Source organism: Sinocyclocheilus grahami, unplaced genomic scaffold (assembly GCF_001515645.1).
Source record: "Sinocyclocheilus grahami isolate Dianchi unplaced genomic scaffold, SAMN03320097.WGS_v1.1 scaffold126.1, whole genome shotgun sequence".
NCBI lineage: Eukaryota > Metazoa > Chordata > Actinopteri > Cypriniformes > Cyprinidae > Sinocyclocheilus > Sinocyclocheilus grahami.
Window position 1 is genome coordinate 4,808,439 of NW_015505305.1, and position 21,706 is coordinate 4,830,144.

Sequence of the window (21,706 nt, forward strand, 5' to 3'; positions counted from 1 at the left end):
TGAGGGGAGGGGGGGGGGGTTTATGGGCTATCAGACATGTAAAATCCATCAATACTTGGCTTTGGGCATAAAATAAATCTATTGGTCAATATCTACAGGAACATGTAATAATTAAGTAATTTAGGTCAATTTTCATTTCATGTTTACGTTAAATAAAAAAAATTAAAATAAAGCACATTAATAATAAGAATAAGAATAACAGAAAAAAATAAATAAAGTAGAGCTAACAAGAACATACCGAAGAGGGTAAACAGACTGTGGGGCGTAACCATCTTTAGAAGGAGAGAGGAGCAAGCGGACAGAGAGAAGAGTCGAGGAAGAGCGGAGATGAACAGATCATCCATAACGGAGGGTGGTTTCCCGCAGAATGGTGAAGTGGTCATGGATCATGGTGGTTAATTGGGGGGTCCGAAGTTTTGTTCAAGCAAAAACAAAAACAAACAAACAAAAAAAAAACCATGAACAACGAGGTGTGGTCAAGGCGTGGTAAGAAGAAGTGACAAAAAAAACAGAAATGAGGGAAGAAAGAAAGACAGACAGAGAAAGACAAGATGGAAGAGAAGGACAAAATCAAAATGGAGAAAAAAGGGGGAAGCGAATGCAGAATATAAATTGGGGGGCAAAAAGAAGCGATTAAAAAAACAGGATATGAGGAGAGAAAGAAAAAGAGAGAGAGACAGACAGGATGATAGAGAGACAAAATCAAAATGGAGAAAAGAGGGAAGCAAATGCAGAATATAAATGAGGGGGGGGGACAAAAAATATAATACAGGTCAGTGTACACAGGAAATGCAGGAGTTTGGTCAGAGAATGGCTGCTTTATGCATTTCTACATTGTACAAGCAAAAATTGTGCCAAATGTAGTTACCCAGTACTGGGGTAAGGATACATTCATACAAAAAATTAATATAATACAGGTCAGTGTACACAGGAAATGCAGGAGTTTGGTCAGAGAATGGCTGCTTTATGCATTTTTACATTGTACAAGCAAAAATTGTGCCAAATGTAGTTACCCAGTACTGGGGTAAGGATACATTCATACAAAAAATAAAATAAAAAGGAGCATCGGATCTGAACAACGGCAGAGTTATGACGTTTTTAAGAGGCATGCAGGAGATTGAGGACCAGGAAAAGCTGAAAGCGTCACAGCTTCAAGCATTTGACTCACAGAATTTGACCCTGTTCTTTGTGATTGCCATGCTTGTGTAGACATGAAAACCACCTTTTAAAGTTATGGTGTGGACAGACAAAATCACAATTGACCCCACATCAATACGCGAGGACTGACGTTTAAATAACACATTTTATCAGATGAGCAAAGGGGTAGTGCCATGTCCATGGTTTATTAGCTTTCAAAGAGTGAGAGTAAGACAGTTTATACAAAAGAGAGAGAATGATTCATTCTGTGAACGTTATAAGGTGTATGACCAGAAAGCTGTTAAACCAGACAGAGACAAGAACTAACAGATTCAGATAATACAGTTAATGAGATTGCTGTTATTAAAATAAGCAAGTGGGCTTAGGAAAGACATAAGACACTAAGCCATATTTCACTCAAAAATCAAAATGTGAAATTAGATTTAAAATGTAAAAAAAATTAAGCATATAATAAGGATCTCTAATACTTTGGCCCAACAATATTATTAATTTTATTTTTATTTGCATGAAATATATTAATTCCATCAAATACCATAATGGAAAATTACATTATATTTAAATTACAAGCAACAAAATACATGAGTAAAAATGAATAAATATAAAAAAAATACTAATTATATTAAAAACTAAAAATAATATATTTATTATGTAACAGGCTTTTTGAAAATTAAAAATAAAGCCATAAAATTTCATTAAAAAAAAAAAGTAATTTAAAATTTCATTATTTAATTAAAAACATAATTCTTTATATTTTGAGGTTGAAATACGACCAGGGTATTTATAGTTTTTGTGTGCTTCACAAGTGTATTAAGTAAAGAAAGAGTGACAAGGCAAAATGAGACTACAGCACTCTGCAAATACGAATAGGACTAAATCGTACAGAGGAAGTGGCATTTTCTATGAGTCTTAACATGTAACATGGCATGACATGACAAACAGAAAAATGTAAATGTGAAGCAGAGGTTGAGATACACTGTACAGTGTAATAGTATACTGACCTCTTCGTTTAGATTGCTAACGAGCAGCACTCCACTGGCCCCCGAGTGCCCAGACAGAGCGACTCTTCCAGCTGCAGCAGCGGCCGCAGCAGCCGCGCTCAATGGGCTCAGAGCACCTGGAATCACACAGGAAAATATAAATGGGCATTCTAGTCCAAATGTTACATTAAAAATGATAGTACATGCATAAAGAAACTGCCAAATTTGTATTTAATAGGTAATCAATCAGTCAACTTTAACTGTAGAGAAAAGTTTAAGAAAGTGGCCTAGTCATCATCTCATGTCTATTTCAGTTGTGCCAGCCAATAAAACCTGAATTACACACAGGTAACACATATTAGTTCTTCATCCTGATGTGAGAGCGACCAGGTTAAGACCATGTGGGGTTTTAAAACCTAATAATTTTAAGCCTAATATCAATAAAATACCTGCTTGATTGCGTGGCAGGGGAAATGTCAAATTGCATTTTAAATTAAGAGGCCTTATGAGTAGATCTCTGAGAAAAGGTCAGTCAAGGCACTCAGAGACACCGGCCTACGTGACATTTTACAGTACTTAAGAGCACATTCTAATTATTTTCAGTCTTTCATAAACACAGCTTTGACAGACTGAGTTAAATCAATGACGCCGATTAAAATACTGTCCCCATTCAGTGGCGCTCAGGATCAATCACGTTATGAAGAAATTATGGTTTTGGCTGACAAACAAACTGACAACCAATGGCCATTTTGTCTCCTTGAGTACTCAACAGACAAATGTTTTGGGTTTCTGCATCACATCTTGCTATTTTTTAAGTATCTCACGCCACAAGCATCACATTTAAGACAATGTGTGAAGCTAAAGAGGTCCTCTAAAATACGACATCTTGTATATAGTATGGATCTGGACTGAAAGTCATTGCTAAGAGTATTCATGCAAATATTATTTATACTGTCAGTATTAACAGTTGTCTATATTTCTAACAAAATGTGTAAAAACAGTGTTTCCTTTCATAAGTCTGGTGTTCCACAAGTCATACAGATTTGCAACTAGGGTGCATGAGGGCATGTGAATGAAGACAACAAACACTGAATGACACACCAAAATAGGTAGTAAAAAAAAAGAGGCAAGTACCTGGAATCTTACCGAGCAGGGAAGTGGAATCTTTACCCAGGGCAGCAACCACAGAGGGGTCCAGAGCAGGCGGCTGCCCATCTCCAGCAGGAAGCTCTGGCCTAGTGTAGTCCCTGCTCTTATCATTATTGTATTTTACATTCAGGTTGACAAGTTTGGAGTAGTCTATGCGAAGGGTACAGCAGGCGTTGTATATGTTCTGACCATCTAGAGCCTAGAACAAAAGAGAAAAAGACAGAAAAAAGAACAAGGAGAGAGAGAGACAGATAGAAAGAATGTGTCGTCTTCGTAGGGCACTAAAAACGTGAACTTCCGCTGAGAGCAAACCCACCACTTTAGCTTGCTGCGCACTGGTTGGATCGCTGTACTGCAACAGGGCCTGAAACTGATTGTTCTTGGTGAATGTGATGATTTTCATGACGGTGCCAAACTTTGAGAAGATCTATTGACAGAGAAAGCAGAGCATTGAGGGGAGCTATCAACAGAGGGGAAAAGACATTACAAAAAAAAAAACAATTAACACACACAGCATCAACAGGACATCAATTTGTCACCTATGTAAACTCTCAATAAGAGGCTGATCCTAACTGTGGCGTCCCCTACCTGCTGCAGCACATCCAGGGTGACGGGGTAAAACATGTTATCAATGATTATCCTCAGCACTGGACTGGAGGGCGTACCACTACCATCGCTAGAGTTGGACCCTGATGTGAAAGTCCCACCTGACTGGAGATCAGATACAAGTACTATTTAAACACACATAATGGGGAAAGTCTGGTCCTCATAGCAGCTCATTATGGCCAAGAATCGGCCAATTATACCGAAAGAAACTGTCTGAATTACATGTTAAGTAACCAACAACATTTTGGTTGATTACAACAACAGACCAATGTCAAAAAATACAAAACCATTGAGGAGTTTATGGTGGGTTCAAATTTTTTATTTTTATTTTATATTAATACTTTTTTTGAGCAAGGATGCATTAAATTGATCAAAAGTGACAATAAAGAGATGTATTATTTTTACTTTTCCACCAATTCAAAGAATCCTTAATTTATTAAAGGGGTCATCGGATGCCCATTTTCCACAAGTTGATATGATTATTTAGGGTCTTAATGAAAAGTCTATAACATACTTTGGTTAAAATTTCTCAATGGTAGTGTAAAAAACACCCTTTTTACCCTGTCAAAATCAGCTCTGTTTTCAGCACGCCATTCTAGTCCATGTTGCTTTAAATGCTAATGAGCTCTGCTGACCCCGCCCCTCTCTTCTGTGGGATGACGAGAAGACTGTAAACTTCAGCCGCAAAACTGGATAACTAGCACTTATTAGGAAAGGCGATTTGCAAAGATTCATTAAAAATCCCTTATACTCACTTCTTCTGAAGATGAAGCTAGATCATGAATGATTCGCGCGAACATAGACGCATTTAGGTCGATCAGGATCTGCGCATTCCCTTCAAAAACGAAAGTAACGTAAATCCTCTGCGTCTTCAGCGGCTCAGATGTCGGGAGTAAATGACTGCTATGTTCATTATTACATCCACCAACAAAACATCTCAATCGCTTAATCAGAGACATTCTTGTCTTCCCCTGCACCGGAGTCGACACAATGGCGGACTGATGACAGCTCACTCAGGGCGGGTCTAAGGTAAGACGGCCTTGTCAATCAACTATCGTGGGAGTGGCCTGTGCAGAACTACGTCATTCTGACAAGAATCTCAGAACAGCCCGATTTGAGAAAGGGGATTTAAAAAAAAAACACTGGGTGGATTTTTATCATTATAGGGTGGATGTGTACACACAACAAAAGTGAATTTTGCATCCAATGACCCCTTTAAGAATTTTTCCACAAACATATTAAGCAGCACATCAGTTTTCAAAATTTAAAATTATAAGAAATGTTTCTTGAGCACCAAATCAGCATATTAGAATGATTTCTGAAGGATCATTACTGAAGAATGGAGAAACGGCTGCTGAAAATTCAGCTTTGTAATCACAGGAATAAAGTGCATTTTAAAATATATTAAAATAGGAAATTTGTAATAATATTTCACATACTGTTGTTACTGTATTTCTTATCAAATAAATGCAGTCTTGGTGAGCATAACATATTCTTTAAAAAAAACATTTTAAAAACCTTACAGACCCTAAACCTTTGAACAGTAGTGTAAATTTAAAAGGCCGTGCAACAGTTTCCATGCACACTATAAATAGCAGAAAATGTATATTGACTCTTCTGCCCAAAACAAAATCTAACTTATCCAAAATGGCTGGTCAGCATAGTTGGATTTTAAAGATCAAATACGTTCTGATTGGCTGTCCCTTGAAATACTTACAATTTTGAGAAAAGTTAGGTAATTTGTTACCTGGTTTGAATTGTCGGTCTTCAGTTCTTTGTGATTTGAGTACTGTATGTAGACTGGCATGCTACGGATGTGAGGCGTCACAGCTGAGTAATAATTGACCATTGTCATGGCAGCTTCCTCTGTGCTGAGCTCCAGAAATGCCTAAGACAAAGACGATTTCAGTGACGAGGTAAGATGAACTCAGTGAACTCAAAACTGTTAGTCGGACCAGAAATAGCAAATCTCTTTCAAGACTCACTAACTCCGACAAAAGTGAAATTGAAAACATTTCAGCCTGCCCACGCACCTGGTTTTTGCCTTTCAGTGTGAGGATATTGGTGACCTTTCCGAACGGAAGCCCCAGGGCAATGATCTCTGTTTCAGAGACATCGTTGGGTAACTTTCTAATGTGAAGAACGCGGGATGGTGGGGCATCGCCGACTCTGTCTTCAACTCGAAGTTTTTTGCTGTCACTGCCGTTGGATGTCGTATCTGCAAAAAGTGGACAGAAAGAGGACATTATACTGGTGATAAAGGGAATACATTTCTAAAGGAAAAATCTTAAACCATAATGCCAACATCAGGATAAAAGATGCAGATTTAAATGCTCAGCCAGGTCTGAAAGTGTGTCTAAACTGTATTTAAGTCTCTCTTCTATTACATTTCACACTACATTTCCAATTGATATCCTTAATAGAAAGAACTCAAGAAACAAAGCTTCCTTTAATCGGGTAAAGTCATTCCTCTACTGAATGGGATATTGAAATCTATTGTTGGAGAAGCTGTAATAAGATGCAGGGTGCATATAATCGCAATTCCGGTCACATGCTTATAAGAGTGGGTTCCCACCTACAGGAAAGCGTAAGGTTATTCCCAGATAGGATCTTCTCAGATCAGATATCACACTGAAACATCTGTTATAATTTCATTATTTTAATGCCGTTCATGGTCAAGAAAACTGCACGTTTTGGAAAGGGGGGAAGTCAGGAACACTTACCGCTTATACTGCTCAGCCCAGAACTGGGGCTGTTATACATGCTGCCGGACAGCAGTTCATCTGATCCTCTCTGCGGAGACACACAAAGAGAAAAATAAAATCCGTCCTCCAATAAAGATGTTCTCCTTTCACAATCCTCTCAACCAAACAATGAAATACAGCTCTCTGCAGACAGCTGAAGGAATCACAGCATATAAAGCACACGTCCAAACGCTTCTGCCTTTCCACCTTATTTTTCTAGATTGTTGCTTTAATCTTGTTGAGTCTAAGATGTCAGATGCTGTCATCTCATCCTGAGCTGCCCACGTTCCCGAAGGGCCCCGGCGTGATCAGGCCGCCGCTTGAAGTGCAGCTAAAACTGACGGATGGGACAGCAGGCAAATGGCGAATGGCACAAACCAAACTTCCTAATAGGATCATCTCAGGTCCGTGCCTTCCAAAAATTCCACCGAATCGTTCTTTATGGACGCTGCTTTTACGGCGCCAATAAACTCGCCGCCGAGCCTGCCTTCTGGGCATCGACACTACAAACAATCAAGAGAATGGTGAAGTTTCACATCAAAACGACCGAAAGCAGAAGAATGCATTAAGAGATGGCAAGGTCTTAACAGACAAGCCTCAGCATCAAAACTGATTAGAATGGAAGAAAAAAAAAAAGAAGCAGGACTTTAAAGCAATAAGATCAAATGCTTCTTTTTCCACTTGCTTTCCCAGAAAGACCGGCTAACATTGTTTTCCAGGGAGGAAAATTCTGTTGTTGGCAAACAAACCGAGTTAAAAGGCCTGTGTTCAGAAGGCATCTCTTGAAAAGAACAAGTTCTTCTCTAACTATCCTGGACATAAACTGCCCCCATTCAATTACTACCAGCCTAATTTTATGAAAGGCGGAGATGGAGACCTGTAACAGGCCTGTATCTAATATGTAAGGGACAATTCTACATTTCCACACAACACTTTTCTTTCAACGACAAAGAATCAGCCACATAATATCCAATAATGCACTTTAATGGCTTGGCAATTCTTCGTCCATTCAAAAACAAATTATGTTTGCATCACCCTAGGCTTCTTTTAATGAAAAGTCTATAACATACTTTGGTTAAAATTTCTCAATGGTAGTGTAAAAAACACCCTTTTTACCCTGTCAAAATCAGCTCTGTTTTCAGCACGCCATTCTAGTCCATGTTGCTTTAAATGCTAATGAGCTCTGCTGACCCCGCCCCTCTCTTCTGTGGGATGACGAGAAGACTGTAAACTTCAGCCGCAAAACTGGATAACTAGCACTTATTAGGAAAGGCGATTTGCAAAGATTCATTAAAAATCCCTTATACTCACTTCTTCTGAAGATGAAGCTAGATCATGAATGATTCGCGCGAACATAGACGCATTTAGGTCGATCAGGATCTGCGCATTCCCTTCAAAAACGAAAATAACGTAAATCCTCTGCGTCTTCAGCGGCTCAGATGTCGGGAGTAAATGACTGCTATGTTCATTATTACATCCACCAACAAAACATCTCAATCGCTTAATCAGAGACATTCTTGTCTTCCCCTGCACCGGAGTCGACACAATGGCGGACTGATGACAGCTCACTCAGGGCGGGTCTAAGGTAAGACGGCCTTGTCAATCAACTATCGTGGGAGTGGCCTGTGCAGAACTACGTCATTCTGACAAGAATCTCAGAACAGCCCGATTTGAGAAAGGGGATTTAAAAAAAAAACACTGGGTGGATTTTTATCATTATAGGGTGGATGTGTACACACAACAAAAGTGAATTTTGCATCCAATGACCCCTTTAAGAATTTTTCCACAAACATATTAAGCAGCACATCAGTTTTCAAAATTTAAAATAATAAGAAATGTTTCTTGAGCACCAAATCAGCATATTAGAATGATTTCTGAAGGATCATTACTGAAGAATGGAGAAACGGCTGCTGAAAATTCAGCTTTGTAATCACAGGAATAAAGTGCATTTTAAAATATATTAAAATAGGAAATTTGTAATAATATTTCACATACTGTTGTTACTGTATTTCTTATCAAATAAATGCAGTCTTGGTGAGCATAACATATTCTTTAAAAAAAACATTTTAAAAACCTTACAGACCCTAAACCTTTGAACAGTAGTGTAAATTTAAAAGGCCGTGCAACAGTTTCCATGCACACTATAAATAGCAGAAAATGTATATTGACTCTTCTGCCCAAAACAAAATCTAACTTATCCAAAATGGCTGGTCAGCATAGTTGGATTTTAAAGATCAAATACGTTCTGATTGGCTGTCCCTTGAAATACTTACAATTTTGAGAAAAGTTAGGTAATTTGTTACCTGGTTTGAATTGTCGGTCTTCAGTTCTTTGTGATTTGAGTACTGTATGTAGACTGGCATGCTACGGATGTGAGGCGTCACAGCTGAGTAATAATTGACCATTGTCATGGCAGCTTCCTCTGTGCTGAGCTCCAGAAATGCCTAAGACAAAGACGATTTCAGTGACGAGGTAAGATGAACTCAGTGAACTCAAAACTGTTAGTCGGACCAGAAATAGCAAATCTCTTTCAAGACTCACTAACTCCGACAAAAGTGAAATTGAAAACATTTCAGCCTGCCCACGCACCTGGTTTTTGCCTTTCAGTGTGAGGATATTGGTGACCTTTCCGAACGGAAGCCCCAGGGCAATGATCTCTGTTTCAGAGACATCGTTGGGTAACTTTCTAATGTGAAGAACGCGGGATGGTGGGGCATCGCCGACTCTGTCTTCAACTCGAAGTTTTTTGCTGTCACTGCCGTTGGATGTCGTATCTGCAAAAAGTGGACAGAAAGAGGACATTATACTGGTGATAAAGGGAATACATTTCTAAAGGAAAAATCTTAAACCATAATGCCAACATCAGGATAAAAGATGCAGATTTAAATACTCAGCCAGGTCTGAAAGTGTGTCTAAACTGTATTTAAGTCTCTCTTCTATTACATTTCACACTACATTTCCAATTGATATCCTTAATAGAAAGAACTCAAGAAACAAAGCTTCCTTTAATCGGGTAAAGTCATTCCTCTACTGAATGGGATATTGAAATCTATTGTTGGAGAAGCTGTAATAAGATGCAGGGTGCATATAATCGCAATTCCGGTCACATGCTTATAAGAGTGGGTTCCCACCTACAGGAAAGCGTAAGGTTATTCCCAGATAGGATCTTCTCAGATCAGATATCACACTGAAACATCTGTTATAATTTCATTATTTTAATGCCGTTCATGGTCAAGAAAACTGCACGTTTTGGAAAGGGGGGAAGTCAGGAACACTTACCGCTTATACTGCTCAGCCCAGAACTGGGGCTGTTATACATGCTGCCGGACAGCAGTTCATCTGATCCTCTCTGCGGAGACACACAAAGAGAAAAATAAAATCCGTCCTCCAATAAAGATGTTCTCCTTTCACAATCCTCTCAACCAAACAATGAAATACAGCTCTCTGCAGACAGCTGAAGGAATCACAGCATATAAAGCACACGTCCAAACGCTTCTGCCTTTCCACCTTATTTTTCTAGATTGTTGCTTTAATCTTGTTGAGTCTAAGATGTCAGATGCTGTCATCTCATCCTGAGCTGCCCACGTTCCCGAAGGGCCCCGGCGTGATCAGGCCGCCGCTTGAAGTGCAGCTAAAACTGACGGATGGGACAGCAGGCAAATGGCGAATGGCACAAACCAAACTTCCTAATAGGATCATCTCAGGTCCGTGCCTTCCAAAAATTCCACCGAATCGTTCTTTATGGACGCTGCTTTTACGGCGCCAATAAACTCGCCGCCGAGCCTGCCTTCTGGGCATCGACACTACAAACAATCAAGAGAATGGTGAAGTTTCACATCAAAACGACCGAAAGCAGAAGAATGCATTAAGAGATGGCAAGGTCTTAACAGACAAGCCTCAGCATCAAAACTGATTAGAATGGAAGAAAAAAAAAAAGAAGCAGGACTTTAAAGCAATAAGATCAAATGCTTCTTTTTCCACTTGCTTTCCCAGAAAGACCGGCTAACATTGTTTTCCAGGGAGGAAAATTCTGTTGTTGGCAAACAAACCGAGTTAAAAGGCCTGTGTTCAGAAGGCATCTCTTGAAAAGAACAAGTTCTTCTCTAACTATCCTGGACATAAACTGCCCCCATTCAATTACTACCAGCCTAATTTTATGAAAGGCGGAGATGGAGACCTGTAACAGGCCTGTATCTAATATGTAAGGGACAATTCTACATTTCCACACAACACTTTTCTTTCAACGACAAAGAATCAGCCACATAATATCCAATAATGCACTTTAATGGCTTGGCAATTCTTCGTCCATTCAAAAACAAATTATGTTTGCATCACCCTAGGCTTCTTTGTCTTTTTTCATGTGGCTTTGACGCCACACAATACACAAATAAGTTTTAAAAAAAGAGGGGAAATAAATGCTAAACCATGTGAAGACAAATGATGATCCTGACAGCAATACTAAAAAAAGCATATATTGTATTTTTGAATGAGGTGACAGTGAAATTGGCAAAGACCAGTGTTAGGGAAAGTTACTTTTAAAAGTAATGCATTACAATATTGCGTTACTCCCTAAAAAAAGTAACTAATTACGTTACTTAGTTACTTTTTATGGAAAGTAATGCGTTATATTACTTTTGCGTTACTTTTTAAATATAAGCAGGGCTTGATTGTTTTTAATATAAGAAGTTCTATTTATAGCAAATATAAACACCAAATTCACACCAAAAAGTGTAATGAATAAACCATTTATTCAGATACATTTGTGTTATTTAACATATTTAATTATTGCAGGTTTGCATCATATTCTGAGTTTGCATTTCACTGTTTTAATTCATTTTGATTAATACTAAATCTTTTTTTTGTGAGTGCCAATGTTTGGATGAACCAAGAATAAGAAAGAGTGAGATAGCATTGGCTTTCACTGTGTAGGTCTGAGATAATCACCAGGCCTTGACAATAAGGGGCCAACCAGCGTGAAAGACGCTTGGGACAATTGATAAATTTGTCACTGGCACGATCGGGACACTGCTGCGTCGTCTCGAAAGTTTATCATTTGCACGTGTTTTAAAGCCTTGCTCATTTAAAAATACAAGCGATTTTAAAGCATTCAAGCAAGACGCGAAAGACAACTACATGCAGTACTCACGCACTGTGTTCTGTGTGACAACGCCCGAGCCCCGAATTGAGATTCTTTCAGCGTCTTCTTGCGCTTGGACGGACAAATACATACAAAAGTATCTCAAAACACCCGTCTTGGCTAGGGGTGGGAATTGCGGGGTACCTGACGATAAGATACGAATCACGATACATAGCTCACGATACGATAATATCACGAATACAGCAATTCTGCGATAATTGATATATTGCTAGACAATCCTATAACGATACATCATGATCTAACTATGAAAACAAAATGCCTGTGAAAAGGTTAAGTGCAAGTTTTCTCTCTTCATTCAAGTCCAAACTGATAGAAAACAGCACAAAAAGTTCTGTAAATCATCAGTAAATTAATCATTTTATTATTGGACTTATTAAAAGCTTACACATTTATTTGTGTGTAAACCAACACATTTAACTGCTTATCAACTTTATATAAGTTATATATATATATATATAGTATATAAACCTGGTACATTTAAAAATGTACCTGGAGTGTTTTCTCAACCTTTCCTCTCATCATAAAAACGGAGCCTCGTACATGACATAGCCGTTCACATTGCACTGCTGCAGACGCACCGCTCCTGACGGACCGCAACCGTGTGCAGTGAACGCTTTAATCCGTTAACATGAGTGCGGATAAAATAAGCACCACGTATGCACTCCAAACGGAGTAATGTGAACAATGGCTTTATATGAGTGTGCTGCGAGTGGGCATGAGTGCACGGTCTCCAGGAGAGCGCGCGAGCGCTGAATGGTTAAACACTGGCAAGAATTAAAAAGTAATGCAATTTATTTAATGCAAGGTTTTCAAATTACTTTAAGTTATTTGATGAAGAAATATTAAGGTGTGTACCTCACCTTCAGCATTATAATTATTTTACCCGCATTTGACAGAGACTGAGATGGTGCCGCTGCATGTCATCAGCTTGAGATCGGTTTTTTGAGATCGGCCTTTTTAGAGACCGCCGATCAAACATCCCAATGTGATTATTGGCCGATAGTGATCGGTAGCCAATCAATCGGAGCACCCCTAGTTAACAGAGGCCTTTAAAGAGGCATTTAAAGTAGTGTTAATAAGCGCTGCGCTGCGCTGCTTTCTGTACAGCGATAACCAAGGAAATACTGTATCGCTGCTGTTCCATAAGCACCACCTACTGTTTGCATCTCATTCAGTCCGTCTGATGTTCTTTCTAAAGTATAATTTCATGTGTATCTTTGTTCTATAATTCCTGTCAACTGTGCAGCGTGCAGCTCACTTATAGACAGAGAGAGAGAGCGCGCGCACGCACGGTGATTCACTCACGCTGTTTGTGAAATTATGTCTCACACAAGGTTTTCAAATTACTTTATAAGTTATTTAATGAAAAAATATGAAGGGGAGTACCTCACCTTCAGAATTATAATTGTTTCACCCGCACCGGACAGAGACTGAGACGGTGCCGCTGCATGTCGTGCCAAACCTCTCACGGCAGCGGCATCAGCTTGAGATCGGTTTTTTGAGATCGGCCTTTAAGAGACGCCGATCGATCATCCCAATGTGATTATTGGCCGATAGTGATCGTAGCCAATCAATCGGAGCACCCCTAGTTAACAGAGGCCTTTAAAGAGGCATTTAAAGTAGTGTTAATAAGCGCTGCGCTGCTTTCTGTACAGCGATAACCAAGGAAATACTGTATCGCTGCTGTTCCATAAGCACCACCTACTGTTTGCATCTCATTCAGTACGTCTGATGTTCTTTCTAAAGTATAATTTCATGTGTATCTTTGTTCTATATATTTATTTGTGCTGTTGCTTGTAATTGGTTCATGTTTTCTTATTTACTGACTGTTCATTTGTCTTTAATAATAATTGAACTTTTTATTTGTTAGGCTTTAAGTGTTTAGTGTGGTATCAAAATTAGAATCGAGAATTGTAAAATTTAATTGGCATCTAAAATGTTGGTGTCATATAAGCTTATTTATTAGAATAAAAGATAACATGGGTCAAAAGCAATAATAACAGCAACTATTTAATTTTTTTGTGAAAATATTGGCAGGGCAAGCAAACATTTGAACCACTGGTTCGACCGGACCACTAGAAAAAATCCATAGTGTTGAGACCTGATCACAATTACTGTTCATTTTTAATTCCAACCAGACACTGCCGTAAAAAGAAGGCAAATTTAAGCGAATATGGCATGAAATGCACATAGTGTGAGGGCTCAAAATTCACTTTCATTTATCATCATCCTACATAATGTCATAATTTAGAAAAATTTACAAGGTTAGTGACTCATGGGTTTAATCAGCCTGCCTTAAAAAAAGACATGTTAAAGTGACAAATTTAGCGTGGAAGTACTATTGCATAATATTCCGATATTTAAATTATTATCATCATCAATAATATATTGCCAAAATACAGCGATAACCAAGGAAATACTGTATCGCTGCTGTTCCATAAGCACCACCTACTGTTTGCATCTCATTCAGTACGTCTGATGTTCTTTCTAAAGTATAATTTCATGTGTATCTTTGTTCTATATATTTATTTGTGCTGTTGCTTGTAATTGGTTCATGTTTTCTTATTTACTGACTGTTCATTTGTCTTTAATAATAATTGAACTTTTTATTTGTTAGGCTTTAAGTGTTTAGTGTGGTATCAAAATTAGAATCGAGAATTGTAAAATTTAATTGGCATCTAAAATGTTGGTGTCATATAAGCTTATATATTAGAATAAAAGATAACATGGGTCAAAAACAATAATAACAGCAACTATTTAATTTTTTTGTGGCAGGGCCAGTGAAAATATTGGCAGGGCAAGCAAACATTTGAACCACTGGTTCGACCGGACCACTAGAAAAAATCCATAGTGTTGAGACCTGATCACAATTGCTGTTCATTTTTAATTCCAACCAGACACTGCCGTAAAAAGAAGGCAAATTTAAGCGAATATGGCATGAAATGCACATAGTGTGAGGGCTCAAAATTCACTTTCATTTATCATCATCCTACATAATGTCATAATTTAGAAAAATTTACAAGGTTAGTGACTCATGGGTTTAATCAGCCTGCCTTAAAAAAAAGACATGTTAAAGTGACAAATTTAGCATGGAAGTACTATTGCATAATATTCCGATATTTAAATTATTATCATCATCAATAATATATTGCCAAAATGCAATATTTAAGGTGGCTGGTTCCACACAACATGAATAGAAGAAACTAATATTTTACATTTTTGCATTATATAATTTTGAATTAATCATGTTTCTGTTCAATATTCATGTACAAAGCCTTAAAATAAACATTCCAAGTTCAACTTGACTATACTGCTTTTACAGGTGCATCTGTATTAAGCTTAATAGCAAATCTGATACTTTATAACTGTAAAAAGCAATAAATTACATGCCAATTTTGTAACTGAGACAGCCCTATCTCAAGAGTAATTATTAAATGTTTTATCATAAAAACAACTCTGGTTTACCACACTGCTCTGGTATCTATGGGGTCAAATTTCTGTTGTGGTTTCCACTTGGTCTCACCACTGCAACAGGCGGACATCTATTAAAAACTAAATTCCACAACATTATGATCGTATTCATAGTAATGCATGTTGTGCTGTGCTGCCTTTGTCAGGTTGCTATTGCACTGCAAAATCCTTCATGAGTTTGTTTAGTAACTACCTATCCATCCATCATCCAGAATACAAACTGCACAAAGGATACTGAAAACAGTGTTTACCTTAACACCAACTGCGACATCCCCAATGCTGTTGAAAACACAAAGTGATATTTGATCAGACACATATTAAACACCAGGAATTAACATGTAAATTCAGGACTAAAAAAGAAAGGGAGGGCTAGAAATCCTTTAATCTGAATCTTTTTAAATCCCCTCCATTATTTAATGACACAACAAATTAAGCTGATGAACATTTCAGTATTTCATTACTTTATCCCACTCTTCCTCCAGCAGGCCAGAAATGCACGTATAAATGCGGTCAAGGTAGGCTGCTCACTACGCTTCGAAGTTCAAAAAGGATGTTTCTAGCAAAATCGATTTTGAGGCTAAAATACCGTTTTAGGGATGCAGGTCACTAGGTTATGAGTGATAACCTAGATGCCCAGACTTGGATGCTCAAAAATGAAAACGAGTTAGGCGGATCACTAGGTTTCTAGCATTATGATTAGGGCTGGGCAAAAAAAATTATTTTTCGATTAATCGTTTTTTTAAATGACATCGATTCGATATCGATTCTCAAAAGCCGCGAATCGATCTTTTCCGGGATTTATTTCAGCACATTTAAAACAAGATCTGATTAACGTGAATCTTATCATTAGTCTTCTCCACTAGATGTCACCCTTATTTACCTTGCGCGATGTTACAACAGAAAGCCTGTCATTCATTCAGCGCTTATCATGGCCATTCACAACGCTCCGGTGAAATGCTATATTAATACTATAAACCAGCAGAAGCATTTGATATCACGCATAAGGCGTCATGATTTCCACAATGAATGAATGGCGGATGGCGCGGCGCATTGTTTTGTTTACTACACACATACTAAAGCGCGGGTGACGCGGTGTTTTCAGCTTCTGCCGTCTCACTATATGATGATATGAACACGAATGTCATCTCCAGCTGCTCTCTCTGAGTCACTTCATTAGCATTTTACTGTTTCATTTGAGAAAACTACCGTCATATCACATACACTGCAGCTGCAAGTTCTTCACGGCAACCCGTCAAAATAAACGTTTAGTTTAACGTTAAACTGTCCGAATATATTACTATTTAGCAGTCTTAAGAATCAATGCTACTACTGCTAATAAATATTAATAAAACTTTATTTTTAAAGGAATAATCACATGCGTTTCATTTTTTATTTTAACAGCAAACCTCTGTTGTGCAGCACTCTGTTTGCCAAAAAAATAAAAGGGTTTAATTTTCATCTGATTATAAATTAAATTAATGTTTTATGCCTTCATCTGATTACCAGAAAAATTAAGAACATTTTATAGGGCCCTACTATTGTTTAAAAAGGACCCTATACAAAAAAAAAGAATAGGTTTAAAATACAGGCATGTGGTTCTTAATTTCTTTTTATTAATTCACTATTTGTAAACTGATGTTTGCTGTAATTTTTTTTGAAATATCAATAGCATTTGTATTGAAACTATATTCACTGAATCTAATTTTAAAAAAATTGAGAATCGAATCGGACATACCCAGCCCTAATTATGATGTCCAAAAATGCCAGCTGGGTAACGTTAGGCAGGTTATGGGACGGTTATCGGCTTTCAAAAATAAAGAATAATCGGTTATCGGTATCGGCCAAAATTTTCATACCGGTGCATCCCTAGACTATAGTGTCCAGAATACTGTCTAGGTAACAACCAGTTTTTACACACAGCCCTAGAGTACAGACTGAGGCTAGCTGGTTAACCATAACTTGTATTTAATATCAACATTTAGAAGTTTCTCCTATTTGAATGCAACTCGACACATTATATAACCACTGAGAGAGAAGTTTTATTTTATACATTTTATGATGGTATAAAAGCTAACGTGAAAGCATATAATTACAACCTAAATGAGGTCAACTGGGGAATTACATCATATTCTAGCATATTAATTATAAATTAAACTAGTTAAAAGACTCGCTCGATTAAACTCAGCTTAATCTTGTGTGCACAACGTGAGCAAACAAACAGCTAGTGAGGCTAATCTGCTAACACGTGCTTGCTATTTTTTGGACTCATTTTTGTTGTTCACTAATTTGAGTTCTTGCGAATTGTCTTGCTCTTGGCATTTCATACTAGACAATACAACCGTTGCATTAGATAATGAAAAAAGATTATGAAACGACAGTTGTTTAAGTGTTACAGCGCTAGCGTGTTAGCATTCCAGCAAGTGTGAAACACTTCTACTTCGCATTTAAATGATTTTTTTTTTAAACATAAATGAAGAGCGCTTTTAATGCTCACCCGTCCATTTCTGGTGATCTGTGTAAAAACGAACCCGCTGAAGAGTTTGTGTGTTATTCCTCCTCACTGGCTTTAGCTGAGACACACACACACACACCGGTGACAAAATGGAGGCGGAAACTGAGCCATGAGGAAACACACACACACACACACTTACTGTAAACACACACGACATATGAGATACACACTTACTGTAAACTCAAACACCATTTACTGTAAGCCTGTAAGATTTAAAATAATACAGTTAATATTAAGCACACCCATACACACCTAGCCTGTAAATAGATCATATTTTCTCATAAGCAGTATATAATATGAAATGTAACAGGACCTAGAAGAAAGTTATATTACTCAGAGTTAGTCTTTTAAATCTCAGGAGATCTGGGTGTCTTTTAGCTTTTTTTTTTTTTCCTCAGATGGAATTCCTTCAGAGAAATAAAATAACACAAATGAGACAATTGTTTCATAATGCTACCATATTCAGCTATACAATTTAGATCGCACTGGTGTGTTCATATTGCAATCTCTCATTTTTAATCGCATGCATTGTGTTGAAATATATATATTTTTTAATTTAAGTTTAATTTTTTTAAAATAAGTCTAAAAGAGAATACTTTTCAGGAAATACACCTCAGAAAAAAAACATGTCAAAATTAAGTGAGTTTTTGCTTAGAACAAACACAATAATCTTATTTCAAACAGAAAACAAGATTATTTTGTTTACCCCATTGGCAGATTATTTTGCTTGTTTCAGGCAAAAACTCACTTAATTTTGACATGTTTTTTCTGAAAACCAGACAATAATTTGTCCTTCTTGATTTAAGAATTTTTAGATATTCTGGCTGGAAACAAGACAAAAAAAACATTTTTTTTTTTGCAGTGCAGGATTTACAAACTGGAAAGAAAGATTGCGGAGAATGCTTTTATCAGCAATACTAGCTAGTTATTACAAACCTGTGTTATTTTAGTATTGTGGTAGCAGTTTACAATAATATTCTGTTTGTTAATATTAATTAACTGCATAGTAAACATGAACTAAGAATGAAAATACTTCTAAAACCTTCATTAATCTTAGTTAATTTCAACATTTACTAATACATTATTAAACTCAAACGTCGTATTTGTTCATATTGTTTAAAGGACCTGAGCTAACATGAACTAACAGTTGTATTTTTTAGGGATGCACGATATATCGGCCACCATATCGGTATCGGCCCATATCGGCTCATTTTTTTCTGTTATCGGTATCGGCCTGATAAGAAAATTTGGCCGATATCTTAAAGCCGATAAATAATGCATTATTTCCTTCAGAGACACTTCAGATGTGCGCTGTTCGTTTGCAGCCTTTTGTGCAATTGTACGTTGTAATATTGTGTTTATTTGATGTATATCTGATTTATCTCATATAGAATGCGTTTGGTTAAGTTAAAAGAGCGCTTCAGTTTACCGGTGATCATCTTTAGCTCAGCGCACGCAGCTCAAACAGCAGTGCACAACATTAATAACTATGATTGGGAATGTCGTGTATATAACATTCTAATGAGAACATTATTATAATAAAACGTTGTGCATTCTTTGGGTTTAGTTGCTGTGTTTCAGCGCGTTGTTATGGGAAGAGCGCATCCACAACAGGATCACACATTCTGACTATAGCATGCAATAACTGCGTCATTTTGTACATATATAAGTTGTAATATTATGTTTATGTTGTATTAATATTAATCTCAGGATGCATTTCCTTGAGTTAAATAAGCTGCCAGCAAAACGCTTCAGTTTACCGTGTTCATTCAGCTCTTCAGCTTCAGCTTGAGCTGCAGCTCAATGGCTGCTATTTAAAACAGTGGTATTAATTTGTTACTTTTTCAAAATCATTGATATATTATTAATAACAACAACCACTTGTATTTTTCTCTTATTATTTTCATCAACAATATGGTTTAGTAATTAAAATCATTTAATTATTGTCCGTGCAGAGGCTATTCCGTTTTATTGATCTGTGGCGCATTCATTTTGATTCTTTACATGTGTAATGATGTCCAGTGACTTGTTTGCATTATTTATGCATAATTTTATTTATTTGTAAGGCTTTTTTATGACTAAATTTGGTAATGGGAGAGTAAAAATATTTTTAAAATGTACACCGTTCAAACTAGGCTGCTTATGTTGAAGTGTTTGGGATGTGGCTTTTAATGATGAGACCTTTTTTGTAATCAGGCTCTCAAAAAGTATATAACAATTTGGATATAGATTTATCGGCCAACATATCGGTTATCGGCTTTCAAAAATAAAGAATAATCGGTTATCGGTATCGGCCAAAATTTTCATACCGGTGCATCCCTAGACTATAGTGTCCAGAATACTGTCTAGGTAACAACCAGTTTTTACACACAGCCCTAGAGTACAGACTGAGGCTAGCTGGTTAACCATAACTTGTATTTAATATCAACATTTAGAAGTTTCTCCTATTTGAATGCAACTCGACACATTATATAACCACTGAGAGAGAAGTTTTATTTTATACATTTTATGATGGTATAAAAGCTAACGTGAAAGCATATAATTACAACCTAAATGAGGTCAACTGGGGAATTACATCATATTCTAGCATATTAATTATAAATTAAACTAGTTAAAAGACTCGCTCGATTAAACTCAGCTTAATCTTGTGTGCACAACGTGAGCAAACAAACAGCTAGTGAGGCTAATCTGCTAACACGTGCTTGCTATTTTTTGGACTCATTTTTGTTGTTCACTAATTTGAGTTCTTGCGAATTGTCTTGCTCTTGGCATTTCATACTAGACAATACAACCGTTGCATTAGATAATGAAAAAAGATTATGAAACGACAGTTGTTTAAGTGTTACAGCGCTAGCGTGTTAGCATTCCAGCAAGTGTGAAACTCTTCTACTTCGCATTTAAATGATTTTTTTTTTTTTAACATAAATGAAGAGCGCTTTTAATGCTCACCCGTCCATTTCTGGTGATCTGTGTAAAAACGAACCCGCTGAAGAGTTTGTGTGTTATTCCTCCTCACTGGCTTTAGCTGAGACACACACACACACACACCAGTGACAAAATGGAGGCGGAAACTGAGCCATGAGGAAACACACACACACACACACTTACTGTAAACACACACGACATATGAGATACACACTTACTGTAAACTCAAACACCATTTACTGTAAGCCTGTAAGATTTAAAATAATACAGTTAATATTAAGCACACCCATACACACCTAGCCTGTAAATAGATCATATTTTCTCATAAGCAGTATATAATATGAAATGTAACAGGACCTAGAAGAAAGTTATATTACTCAGAGTTAGTCTTTTAAATCTCAGGAGATCTGGGTGTCTTTTAGCTTTTTTTTTTTTCCTCAGATGGAATTCCTTCAGAGAAATAAAATAACACAAATGAGACAATTGTTTCATAATGCTACCATATTCAGCTATACAATTTAGATCGCACTGGTGTGTTCATATTGCAATCTCTCATTTTTAATCGCATGCATTGTGTTGAAATATATATATTTTTTAATTTAAGTTTAATTTTTTTAAAATAAGTCTAAAAGAGAATACTTTTCAGGAAATACACCTCAGAATCTCGAGGCCTATAAGAATTTTTTTTTAAATTATGAATTCCATTGCTGTTGAGGAAGGGGGGGGAATGAGAGATATATTAAAGTAATCTGACAGAGACATGGATAACCAACATGTATTAAATACATAACATGAGAGACAGTTTTATAATCCACCTTCATACAAAAAAAATTGTTAGTTTTAGTTGTTATCACTGTCGTCATTAAATAATTTTATGAACATAAACGTAGAGAGAATCACCTAGCATAATTAAAGTGATTATGCATGCTATTAACATTCAACAAGTCAGTCAAAACCGCTGTAGCAGGCGGTTAGATATCATTGACTGTGACAGACTTACATAACG

At 37.0% G+C, this 21,706-nt stretch overlaps 1 protein-coding gene across 4 annotated transcripts in view; it reads right to left on the minus strand.

The window, feature by feature from the left end:
- The window catches only part of LOC107590280 (polypyrimidine tract-binding protein 2-like), a 23,918-nt gene extending 3,068 nt beyond the window's left edge, over window positions 1-20,850 (minus strand). Inside the window, exons 1-10 of one of the 4 annotated variants that reach the window (XM_016278983.1) lie at window positions 20,725-20,850; window positions 15,515-15,542; window positions 9,914-9,983; window positions 9,224-9,408; window positions 8,938-9,078; window positions 3,873-3,995; window positions 3,601-3,711; window positions 3,270-3,483; window positions 2,157-2,272; window positions 239-272 (exon numbers count right to left, since the gene is read on the minus strand). In XM_016278983.1, the coding sequence (XP_016134469.1) occupies window positions 239-272; window positions 2,157-2,272; window positions 3,270-3,483; window positions 3,601-3,711; window positions 3,873-3,995; window positions 8,938-9,078; window positions 9,224-9,408; window positions 9,914-9,983; window positions 15,515-15,542; window positions 20,725-20,732 (1,030 nt within the window). In that variant the 5' untranslated portion in view covers window positions 20,733-20,850. Of the gene's footprint in view, window positions 1-238; window positions 273-2,156; window positions 2,273-3,269; window positions 3,484-3,600; window positions 3,712-3,872; window positions 3,996-5,637; window positions 5,779-5,923; window positions 6,109-6,613; window positions 6,742-8,937; window positions 9,079-9,223; window positions 9,409-9,913; window positions 9,984-15,514; window positions 15,543-17,757; window positions 17,883-20,724 lie in introns of those variants that run through there. The other 3 variants (XM_016278984.1, XM_016278982.1, XM_016278985.1) reach the window with 3 other exon arrangements.
- Window positions 20,851-21,706: the final 856 nt, after the last annotated feature.